This window comes from Podarcis bocagei (assembly GCF_964188305.1).
Source record: "Podarcis bocagei genome assembly, chromosome: 10".
Classification (NCBI taxonomy): domain Eukaryota; kingdom Metazoa; phylum Chordata; class Lepidosauria; order Squamata; family Lacertidae; genus Podarcis; species Podarcis bocagei.
In genome coordinates, this window is record NC_138135.1 from 35,388,404 (window position 1) to 35,401,260 (window position 12,857).

General features: G+C 43.5%; 1 protein-coding gene across 3 annotated transcripts in view; it reads right to left on the reverse strand.

Moving 5' to 3' along the window:
* Nucleotides 1-12,522, reverse strand: part of LOC308595428 (putative RNA-binding protein Luc7-like 2) — a 29,378-nt gene extending 16,856 nt beyond the window's left edge. Inside the window, exons 1-2 of one of the 3 annotated variants that reach the window (XM_081209560.1) lie at nucleotides 12,343-12,522; nucleotides 9,840-9,987 (exon numbers count right to left, since the gene is read on the reverse strand). In XM_081209560.1, the coding sequence (XP_081065686.1) occupies nucleotides 9,840-9,987; nucleotides 12,343-12,474 (280 nt within the window). In that variant the 5' untranslated portion in view covers nucleotides 12,475-12,522. Of the gene's footprint in view, nucleotides 1-497; nucleotides 569-6,144; nucleotides 6,474-9,839; nucleotides 9,988-12,342 lie in introns of those variants that run through there. The other 2 variants (XM_081209558.1, XM_081209557.1) reach the window with 2 other exon arrangements.
* Nucleotides 12,523-12,857: the final 335 nt, after the last annotated feature.

The following is a 12,857-nucleotide window of genomic DNA, read 5'->3' on the forward strand; positions in this document are numbered from 1 at the left end:
CAACTTCATCCCAACCTCATTCACCTCAGAGGATATAGAAGCTTGTTATTATAAATGTAATCACTATCCTATTTCAATCAACTTGAAATAGGCAACTTTAAGTGCATCTATGCGGTGGTTCTACACTCAAAATTCTAGACTTCATAATTCCAGTATGTTTTTCCAGTTTTAGCTATCTGCCCTTTGCAGAACTCAAATGTAGCATTTTCATATGGGTTCTATTCCACTTAAACATTTGTTTCAGAAATCAAGAGGATAATTAGATTAGTAATTCACAAACTAGAATGGCTTCAAAGTAGTTCAACAATAGGTTTTCAGAAGCTAAGTCTATAAATTTAACCATTTTATATTAATGAAAATTTAGAGCTGTCTTTAAGTCATGCCTGCTACTGCAGAAGATTTGAGGAACTGATATGTTTTCCCCTCTTTCTCTTTTTAAAGACACAAGTCGTTGTTCCACATTAATTAACACATCTGAAAAGTTAGCAATAACTCACGGCTCGGCGAATGCGGGGCCTTTCTGACACTCCCTTGCAGAATGAAGTAGGCAGGCATAGATACATTGAACCTTTATAAATAAAACAAGGGGCCAGATTGTTCAGTTTGTATATAATAAACTCTGCCAGCATTTTCATTACAGCATCTAGAAATACATGTTGAATGTAAAGAGTGGTGGGAAACCTGAATAATTTTGTGCCTGGTAGCAATGTGTCAGCCTGTTATTCAGGGGAGTTTAGTGAAAAATAGCCTCCTATGAACTATGACTGGAAAAATATTTTAACTCCTAGGTGTCTATGTTTTGTTTATTCCCTCCTCTTTCCTCCAGACGGCCCAGAAAGCAAATGATATGATGTTGGCTCAAAAACACTGATTCTGATGCCTAGAATTTGAAGTATTTTTTCCAGACTTGCTTGTAAATATAACTGTTTCCATAAGAAAGTCTAGTTTTTCCCATTACTGCAACTTGTATCAAAATGCAAATCATTACATATGAGTAAACTCTTTAATGACAGACTTGCCAAATTTTAAACAAACTAAAAACAGAATGTTGCTCAGCTATTTAAAATACAATTTTAGATAAAATCTGATTGCTGTACTCCAGCACCCCTAATAATTTTGGAGTGAAAAGGAATAATCTTCTACTAATCTACTGCTATACGTTACAACGTTCTCATGAAGAGGTTTATTCTTGCAATTGTAGCAATGAATGTATGTGATCACAAAACCCTGAGTTCATCTTTAGAAACAGCAGCTTCCTTTTTTTCCAAGGTCTCTGGCCCAAACCATATTTCCATATACTACTTGGTAGAGATGGAAGCAATTAATTATATGACATCTCATTTAGGAAAAGCCTGTGAGGATAACTGTTACATATACAAATTACACCTTTTGTGGATATTAAAACTCAGCTCCCTCTAAAAATTAAATTATTCATAATCCACCAGATCTTAACTCAGTGGGGGCCATCATATACCAAAAGCAAAAACCAGATTTCATTTTCACTACAACTCTAAGTATAACCAATGTAAGTATTAAATCAGGTTAGGCCATAGTAAATATATCTAAGTTACACAGTCATTTTAAATACGCTTTGTGTATTTTCTTCTTCAGATTACATTTTAAACTATTCAGTATTATTATGGATATTCAATATCTGAACAAGTATGACCTTAAGAGGATATCCACAATTATTTTTTAATCATCTCAACTTTTTGATAATTACTATTTTCAGACTGACCAATAACTTTTCCTCCTCCATTCCTATTTCTAGAAATACAATACTAATATTAGTGGAATCCCTTCCATTTAAGGGATCCTATATAGTTCAGAGATGCTAATCAGTTACAAGTTGATAAAACAATGCAATAAACTGACAGTTCAGAGTTCACGAACAAGCTTTATCGGTACAGCTGTACCTTGTTTTGCGACTGGGATCCATTCCGGAGCCCCAGCCACTAACAAAAAAGGACGCAGGGCAAAGCGCCGCATCTGTGCATGAGCACGGAACGGTTTGCGCTTCTGTGCATGTGGCAAACCCGGAAGTAACCCATTCCGGTACTTGCGGGTTTGCAACGGACGTTCGCCGGAATGGACGCTAGACGAGGCGGATGTTCACGGAGGTATTACTGTACTGCATTGTAACTATTGGGATTCTGTAGATACAGTGTTATAAGCATCTCCATAGAAGGAGACAATGACACAGGTTAACTTTAAAATGTAGCTTAACAAAGCAACTTCAAAATGCTATGCAGCAAATATGCAGAATGGCAATTAAGCAGTTCACCAAGAGTTTTACCCTGATGGCCACCATTCAAAATTTCATTCTGCATTTAATGTGCCAATTTTTCCTTCATGGATGAACCTTCTGAAAATGTATACTGAAGAAAGGGTATACATTAGTAGACAAAAGCTGCAGTGAAAAGGTCAGGAGGCCAAAGCTCAGAATGAGCTCAGGCTTGCAAGAAAGGTTAATAATAATAATGATTCTTTGGCTGTGTTTGAAACAAGAATAAGCAAGTAGTAGGTTCTCTGCATGAAGAAGACAAAGAAAAGGCAGAACTGTTCAATATCTACTTTGCCTGTCTTCACCCAAGAGGAAAGCAGTGCCCAACCCGATGATACCAGAATTAATGATGTAAGGAGGAAGCTGCAGCCCAAGATAGGAAAAAAGTGGTAAGGGAACACCTAGATACTTTAAAATGAATTCAAATCTCCAGGGCCTGGCAAACTGCACCCAAGGGTACTAAAGGAGCTTGTGGGTGTAATCACAGAGCCTCTATCTATAATCTTTGTGAACTTTTTGAGAGAAGGCAAGGTCCCTGAAGACTGGAGGCGGGAAAATATTGTACCCATCTTAAAATGGAAAAAAAGACCCAGGTAACTAATGATCAGTGAGTTTGACAACACCACCAGGAAAGGTTCTGGAACAGATAATTAAACAGTCAGGCTGTGACCACTTAGAAAAGGATGCTATGATTACTAAGACTCAGCATGGGTTTCTCAAAAATAAGTCATGCCAGACAAGTCTCATTTTCTTTCTTGATGGCGTTACAAGCTTGGTGGATTAGGAGAAGGCTGTGGACATAGTGTTATCTTGATTTCAGTAAGGCTTTTTGCCAAAGCACCCCATGACATTCTTGCAGAGAAGCTGGTAAAATGTGGGCTGGATGAAGTTACTGTTAGGTGGATTTGTAATGGGTTGACTGAACCAAAAGAGTGCTCATAAAGAGTACCTCATCATGCTGGGAAAAAGTGACAAGTGGGGTGCTGCAGGGTTCTATCCTGGGCCCGCTGTTGTACATCTTTATAAATGACTTGAATTAATTGATTGAGAGGAGGCTCATAAAATTTGCAGATGACATCAAATTGGGAGGGGTAGCTAATGCCGCCTAAGACAGAATCGGGATTCAAAAGACCCTAACAGGTTGGAGAACTGGGTCAAAACAAACAAAAGGAATTTTAATAAGGACAAATGTAAGGTTCTACACTTAGGTAGGAAGAACCAGCAGCACCAATATAATATAGGGGACAACTGGCTTGCCAGTAACGCTTGTGAAAAGGATCTAGGGGTTAACTTTAGTCAACCATGTGATGCAACAACAAAAACCTAATGCTATTCTAGGCTGCATCAACAGAAATCTAGTGTCCCAATCAAAGGAAGTCACAGTACTGCTCTGTTCTGCCTTAATCAGACGACATCTGGAGTACTGTGTCCACTTCTGGGCACCACAATTTAAGGACACTGACAAGCTGCAACATGTGTAGAGGGTGACCAAGATGATAAAGGATCTGGAAACCAAGCATTATGAGGAACTGCTGAAGGAGTTGGGTATGTTTAGCCTGGTAAAGAGTCAACAGAGGAGATTTAATAGTCATCTTCAAATATCTAAAGGGCCATCACATGGAAGATGGAGCAAGCTTGTTTTCTCCTGCCCTGGAGGCTAGGACCCAAGGCAATCAATTCAAGTTACAAGAAAGGAGATTCTGACTAAGCACTGGGAAGAACGTTTTGATGGTAAGAGCTCTTCAACAGCATCCATTGCCCTTAAAAAGTTTCTGCATAAAAAACACAGCCAGCATGTGTGAAAGCTGACCAAGAATAAATCCCCTGCTCTGAAAGAGACAAAAAGTAAAACACATAGGTTTTAAATGAGAAAGTGCTCTCACCTGATCAAGCAACAGCGTAACAACATAATTTATTTTAGTCTAAAAGAAACCACCTCTGAACTTTTGTGTAGAGCATAAATATTCACTTCCACACTTAGCATCCCAACTCCAAGTCCACAGTTTGGTGACACTGTTATTGTCCGTGTACAATGGGATGACCTGCCTTCGGCCATACATGAAGCAACAATCAATTGCTTCAGGAGACTTGTTAAAACCTATGTCTTTGCCCAGACATTTCCTGGCCCATGATCTCAGACCCTGTATTTTATTTGTGTGAATTTCCTGAATTCTTGTTTTAATATTTTTAATATTTTGTTAGTACTGTTTTATTGGATTTCTGTTGTATTATTGTTCTTAAGTTTTACAATGCTTACAGCTCAGCTTTCCATTAAACAAACAAAATAAAAAATTGAAAAAGCATAGGAAAAGCAACCAAGCTATAAAAATATAAATTTGAAAAATTAATAAAGCTCTCAGCCTTGCTTCTTGCCCAAGACTTGCTTGGTGTGCCAGCTCTGAAACTGGTAGGGATGCTCTCACGATCTAACTTCTCACAAAAGCCTTCCCACCATGCCCATATATGGTGGGGTGTACTGTAATGTGATGCTATTCCAATGATACTGAAGTGGATAGGGGCTCATATGGACATACATACTTTAAAAGGCTGCCAGGAGAAGCTCATCATCATTTCCCCAAGGACAAAACACATTATAGCTGATTTAGATGAAACGGTAAGAAAGACTCATAGAATCCTAGATTGAGCAAGCTGTCTATGCAAGTTGTTGAATCACTTTATTTAAGTATCTTTAAAAGACTGAATATGTATCAATATCTACTTTTAATATAGCAATACATTCACTGCTCAACATTTTCCCTTCCTCAATAACCTATTGTGTGCCTGGAATAATAACTTTTTCAGTAAGGACTAATATTAGCTCACTAATGGATGAATGCTTTGAATTCTATTCAAATCTATGAACAGGCCACTAGAATATTTGCTTACTCCTGCTGCTGCTTTTACTATGAGACATGTGGTCAAAACAGCCCCTTTTCAAAGAATGTACTTCTAAGGTGTTTTATTTCAGGTACCATTGATTTTCAAAGTGAAATTAAAATGAAAAAGCTAGAAACAAACGAACTCCCCAGGAGAGCCAGTGTGGTGTTGTGGATAGAGTTGGACTAGGACCTGAGACACCAGGGTTCAAATCCTGACTCAGCCACAATGCTCACTTGGTTACCTTGAGCCAGCCACTGTTTCAAAGACTAACCTACCTCACAGGGCTGTTGTATGAATGGAAAGGGTGGTGGGAACCATGTATGGTACCTTAAGCTCCTTGGAAGGAAAGGTGGGATACAAATAAAATATATAATAAAATACATAAATGCAGAATTTTTAACAGATCCAGACAATGCCTAAAATTTCTATTTAAGAAATGCTTCTCTGCAATGTTAGTTATACAGGATTGAGTTGAAATGCTGGTTTGGGTCAGATCTCCAGTAGGCAAAACATATATGACAGTTACAGTGACCGAAATGACCTGATGCTCCCCCTACCCCGGTCAGAATAAGGTGTACTGCTGTTTCACTGATGAGCCAAAATGAAGAGTGGAACGTGGAATTTAATAATTAACTAGTGCAGCCCATATCCTTTTGAGTACTTCACTGCCAACGTTGCCCCTGCGTGCGTTGCAGACCAAAGAGGCGCCCTTCTTCGCAGTAGGATGCGTCCCTCTCCCGCTCCCTGCACATCCGCATCGGCATACACACGTCCCTCTTACAAATCGTAGTGGCGGCTCCCGAGCGGGGGCCTCTCACCCTGCCTTAAGCTCCGCCCATGAAGGGGAGGAGAAAGGATCCACGGCGCAGGACCTGCCAATCATCGCAGGCCTTTCCTGCTCCTTCTGCTCTCCTTCCCCGCGACCAAGGGGGACGCGCCCCCGCCCTCTCCGAGCCTGACTAGCAGGCAATCATTCTTACCGTCCCGGGAGGTGCCCATAAGCTGGTCCAGCATCGCGCGCATTTGGGCCTGTGCCGACATCCTGAAAGCGCGCGGGACCCGGCAGGGCCGGCCGAGTCCGAATAAGCCCCGCCCACAGCGGCCTAGAAGATGTCGAAGCCGACGCCGCGGTCGCTTCGCCCAGAGGCGAGCTCAAGCGCACCGTCTCTCTCTCACACGCTCTTCTCCTCCGAGGCCGGCGCAGCCGAAGCGTCGCCTCTTCTTACGGGAAAGGGAAGCGGGTAACCGCCTCGTGCTCGTCGGTATCTGAGGGCCGCCAGTCCCCCCCCGCGCGCTCACTCCTCTCTCGCTTGCCTCGCTAGGCGCGCGCGCAGCCTGGCAGTAACGGACATCCTTGCGCGCGCGCGCGCTCCCGCCTTCCCCGACTATTTGTATCGCTCTGATTGGCTAAACCAGGCGTTCGTCGAGCCTGCGACGTCAGGCGTTCTCGCTCCTGCCGTCTCGCCTTCGGTTCGCCGCTTGAGCTGATTGGAGGCGACACCCGTAGCCTCTTTCAGTGACGTTTTGTCCTTTGAATCAGACGAGCGTCAGCGGCCTAGCAGATGTTCTTAAAGAGAAAACGACTCCTTTGGCCACAGCGTTGGAGGAAGCTCACCTTCCTCTCCACCTCTTGAAACTTCAAAAGGTCCTTTTCGTAGCCAAACCACTGGCCACAGTTTAGAGGTGATAATAGCTGCATCGTTTTTGAATAGGGTGGCTAGAGGGTGTACATCACTTGACATAAACCAAGAAGTCCCAGTTTTAAATTCCCACTACCCCTGCGCCTGTTACTGTCTTTGAGCATATCCTTCACAGGGCTATGGTCTGAAACTGTAGGCCACTCTAAGCTTCTTGAAAGATAGATGGAATAAAAAGAAATAAGTTTAGATTCGTCACCAGTTGCATATTACATGGTACTAGTTGTGCAGTTCAATATATGGGTGTATCTAGTATATAGATCAGCTCCTGTTTTCAATTTATGGATATATTCAAGTGAACCATCCATTCTTACTTTGATAGATGAATTTCACTTTGCTGCAGCCTGGGGATGGGCAAGGTGCTTGGCAGAGCGTAGCCAACTGCCTTGCACATTATGCACCTTGGCTATTAGCACTAAAAGAGGCAATTGTGAGACCTCTAAAGACTTCTTCTGTTGACATACCCCCCCCCCCAATGAAAACAATGCATGGTCTTTCAGTGATTGCCATACAAATCCATCCACCCTTCTGGATCTACAGTGGTACTTTGGTTCCCAAACGGCTTAGTTGCCAAACAAATCAGCTCTGAAACGCCGCAAACACTGAAGTGTTCCAGTTTGTTAACGTTTTTCGGAAGCCAAACATCCGAAGCAGCTTCCGCGGCTTCCAATTGAGTGCAGGAAGCTCCTAAAGCCAATTGGAAGCAGTGCCATGGTTTTCTAATGGTTTCGGGAGTTGAACAGACTCCTGGAATGGATTACGTTCAAGAACCACTGTATTTCAATTAAACTTCAATACAAAAACTCAAGGAGCGTCTCCACCCCCATCGTTCTGCCCGGACGCTGAGGTCCAGCACTGAGGGCCTTCTGGCGGATCCGTCATTGCGAGAAGCAAAGCTACAGGGAACCGGACAGAGGGCCTTTTCAGTAGTGGCACCCACCCTGTGGAATGCCCTCCCATCAGATGTCAAAGAGATAAACAACTACCTGACATTCAGAAGACATCTTAAGGCAGCCCTGTTCAGGGAAGTTTTTAATGTGTGACATCTTAGTGTATTTTTGGTCTTTGTGAAAGCCGCCCAGAGTGGCTGGGGAAACCCGGTCAGATGGGCGGGGTACAAATAATAAATAATAAATAATTATTATTTGGTTCCCAGATGGATGGGCTATACCAGGAGAGGGAAATGCATTGTGGCCTACCCTGTTCAGCATCTCTAGAAAGCTTTTGATATCATTGACAGTATTTTCTGAATAGGGTTGGGACTGTTCTTTTTTTATTATTGGTTTCAGTCCTGACCTAAACAGCCAATTCCAGAAGGTGGTCCTAGGAGACTACTCATGGACATTGTTGTATTTATACTTTAGGGTCCATCTAGATTCCTATACATTTATGTTTATTTATTTAATATATTTATACCTACATTTTAGGATACTTTCAGAGAGCAACTTACAAAAATGTGAAATGAAACATAATAATGTAATAAATGGGGGGAAATGCAACATCAAACAACACAGCATTGCTGCAAAAGTCTTTTTAAAAATCATTTCTTAACATGTACAGTCAAATCAGTTCAGCTGGAGATTCCAGTTGCACTCACCTAAGTTCTCTTTTTTGTTACATTAAGGTTAAATAATGGGAGTGCTGAATCAGTGTTTGCAAACTGTAATGGATGTGTAAGGCCAATAAACCAAAGATCAATCCAGACAAGTCAGATGTACTGTTAGAAGGTAGCTTTTCTGATCATGGAAGGAGCAGGCCAGTTACAGAATGGTACTGAACAGTGTTGTTTGTATGATTAGCTTCATAGCTAGGGGTTCTGCTAAATCCAGAATACTGGATGCTTAAATGATCCTCATGGTATGCAGTACCTTCCAATAGTGTCTCCTGGACAGAGATCAGTAGCTCATGAATAACCATCTAAGCAATCTTCAGACTGCGGCAGTGCTTTGTGTATAGCTGCTTTTGAAGACTTCCTAGACACGTTCAATTACTAAAAAATGTTTCTGCCAGATTATTAAGTGCAGCAACTATATGCTTCAAACATCACCCATTTTTAAATAGCTAGCCTGGCTACTGGTTCATTTCCAGGTACAATTCAAAGTGCTGGTGATTGCCTATAAAGATATATGCAGCTAGGGAACCTGATACCTGAAAAACAGTATTCTACCACACAAGACTGCTTGAACCTTGCAGCTATTTTCAGTACCCCTTTGCTGTGCCCCTCCATCTTCAAAGGATTGGCAAGTGGTGACAGGAAAAAGGATCCAGTTGGGCATGACACCTTATCTATAAAATGTCCTCTCTAGGGCACTAACGGCCATCTTTTTAGCGGATACAATTTACCGTACTTACACAGTCTTTCTAAAAGTAAGCAATAGTAAGTTTGTAGTTTTTATAACTGATGCTTTATCATATCATATAATGTTAGTTTTTAACTGTTGGATTTGAATTGGCTAGTTGCAAGGTGGTTGACATTTAAACTATTTAAATTATCAATTTCCAAGGTAGTTTTGATTGCACATTTACAGTGCGTGTTTACTTTGAAGTAAGTTCTGGCTTCACTGGGGCTTACTCTCAGGTAAGCGTGGAAAGGATTGCACCCCAAATTAGTATTTCTTAACTCAATGGATCAAAGAAAATCCTGGTTGGGAAAACAGCTGAGTCTTCATCATATGCACTTTGCAGTCTGTATAGTTAACACTTTGTTATGGCAGTGCAGGCAGGCTGAAAGGGAAGATGGAATAAGCAACCAAATATATGTATCAGAAGAGTTGACTGTACTTTAACACATTTAAGGGCACTGCAAATTTCTGGTTAAGAGTCCTATATTTCAAACAAGCATTTTTATTTGAACAAATGTGTCTCTTCAAAAATAAAACTCAATATAGCATTCTCAGGAAGTAAGAACAAATCTTGTTATATTCATGGCTCCCATCCTTTCCCTCCAGGCTGTTGTGGCAGTTTAAGGCCTACAAGACCAGCTGCTTCCTCTATTGACCGCTCTCCTTTGCCATGATATTCCTTATGCAATGCTAAGTGTTCTCGGACACTACGCAGAAGACAGAGATAGGTGGCAGCCTGGAAATGTAGGTCATGCTGGGCCCTGCATAATTTTTCACTGGTTACCTGCAGACAGAGAGGTAGGTGAACATAAGAACCTCATAAATATATATCTATGCATTCTTATTAGAATCCCATCAAGCTGTGAAATTTGCTAGATCTAGATACATTTTAATTTGATCAGATTATTATGGCCAAGCTAAACAAGCATATCAGTTTAGACTAGAATGCCAACTATGACTCTACACAGAAAGAGATGGCCTAACATATCTCTAGTAACCTCCAGATATCACTGCATTTAACAGTAATCTATATGGAGTTGCTTTTGAAAAAAGTTCAGAAATTGCAGTTAATACACTTAGTCATAGACAATTGTTGGCATCTGTCTATCTCTAGAGCAGCGGTTTTCAACCAGTGTGCCGTGGCATCCTGGGGTGCCTTGAATGATGTTCAGGGGTGTCACGGGCAAGACTGACCTCTGTCTCTCTTTTCTTCTCTCCCTCCTCTGATGCCCTCTTGCATCTCTGCCTACCAAAAGCTTGCACAGCTGTTTGTTGCAGCCCTGGCTACAAGTTCCACAGGCGAATGGTGCCTTGGGCTGGCCAGGGGGTGCTAGTTGCCAGGAGCTGATGTGGCCTTGGAGTAAGCAAGCGAGCAGTTGAGGGAGCCCAGCCAGTCCTCCAGCCCTTGCTGTTGGGAATGAACAGATAAGTCTCAGGCCCCTGTGGGGCAGTTTGAGGAGGTACTTCTCTTTGGAGCAAGGGGGAGCAGCTCAAGAGACCAGGGACAGCAGCAGTGGCTGCCCAGAGGACTCCCAAGGAGAGAGGAGAGGACAGGAGGCTGAGAGAACACTCCACAAGGGAGGGTGTTCGAAAAAGCGTGAAAGGCTGCCAGCTCTGCAGGTGAGGGGTGCATAGGCGCCGACTCCATGGGGCTTGAGGGGGCCCGAGCCCCCTCAAAAATTCGTTTGGGGGGGCTCTGCCCCCCCAATAATCTCCGGCACCCCTCCAGCAGAGCGCCATCGCCGCCCCTCCCCCAGCCCAAAATGCACAGGGTCGGGCTGCATGCCTCCTGCCCTCCCTCCCGAGCAAAAGCTCCACCCAATTTCCTTCGGAGCTGATTAATAGGCGCAGCACGCTCTCCCCTATTCGCTCACGAGGAGGTGGTGCCACTTTATTTGCATATTCATGAGCTTATTTATTATTCATGAGCTTTCCCCCCCCCAATATTTTTTATAAGTCCGCGTCCCTGGAGGGGTGACATAACTGAGCTACTGAGCCCCATAGGAGTGCCACTCCTGTAGTTGGTCAAGGGAGCCATGGACTCAAAAAGGTTGAAAACCTCTGCTCTAGAGACACTGGAGTGTGCCTCCAGGGGTACCACTATGTTAGTAGCACCAAAGTGACCTTCCCGGGGCACAAGCCTGAGCAATGTGTACATAAGTCCTGGGCTGACCAGACAAGACCTGCCTCTCGGCCTTGCTGATGTCCAAATGAAGTCCAAATGAAAGCAGAGCAATATGTCTGGCACCAGCTTGACTACAGGAGTTGCCAGAAGAAGGAGTAGAAGGCACCATCCAGCCATCTTAGGGACTCCACTCCAGATTGGTGTAGGTAGGGTTTACTTCTTAGCCTTTTCTTCTCCTGAAGATGTCCCACAAGGCAGTTGGTATTGATTTTTCCTCAGGGTTTACTCCCAAAGCCTTTCTCACGAATGTTGATAGTTGCAAAGTGGCTGAGGTTTAAGATCAGAGTTTTCCTTCTCCTAGATGGGCCCCCTTACCAGGTTGACAAGCCCATTTGTCCCTCACTTCCCTCTACACCATGTGCAGAGACAGCCTTCTTTACCACCGGACCCCCTATTGGTCTCATTCGCTCAAATTGCTTTATATCAAGATGATTTTCTTAGCTGATAAAAGCTGGGAGCAGACATCAAAAAGAGGGTTGGTATATAAACCAAAGCTGTTTGGGTGCAGTGTACTGGATCTTTTTTTTTTATTTCTTTTTATTGAATTCCTTTTAAACACGCAAAAAGAAAAAAGAACAAATACATTCAACAAAATATCATGGCACTCAGAAAGAAAAAAGGAAATAAGAGAAGAAAAAAGGTCGAAAAAGAAAAAAACAAAAACAAAAAGCGAAAAAGACATAAAAACTACAACATGAAACATCGACTTGTACTGGATCTAACAACTTGAACTGGACCCATAAAACCGCAGGGAGAGGATAGCGGAGACCCTAAGGCGCGAAATGCACTCTTATAATTTTATGAAGAGACTAGACGCTATGGTTATTCACAGCAGCCGCGCGCAGCGTGCATTACCGTAACCTAGAAGGTCGACATTATAAACGACATTACGGGACACACATTCTGTTTACACAGCGACCCCACAGCCGTGCCGACTCCTCCTCACCAACGTACCCGGTGGGCGCGGAAGGCTTCCTTCAGATATTGGTAAGCCTCCGTCTCCCGGTAGGAGCGGCCGCCTTGCACATAGCGGAGCTCGCGCAGCAGACCGCGGAAAGTACGGAGAGGCGAACCCAGCGCCGCCATCTTGGCCAAACACTTCGGTTCCTCTCAGCCAATGAAACGCCGCAGCCCGTTCCAGGTTCAGCCAATAAGATCAGCCGACGGGGGAACGCGGAACAGCTCCTTTCGCCCGTGCAGGGACGGCTAACAGAGCCGAGATCAACCGAACTCAGTGAGCTGCGTGGGCGTCGCGGCAGCCTCGTGCTTAAGTTCGGGGCCGAGGCGTGACGTGGGGGAGCGAAATGAGCAGGCAGGGCGCGAGGAAGCAACGGCTGTTGGACTCAAACTTCCGAACGCGTGGGCGTGGCCAGGATTTATGGGGGGGGGGGCAGAACCGAGATCTCTGCGATGTAATTCGTCAGTTAAGTGTTTCTATGTATTTCCTCGATTTGGGGGGAAGCTGCCCC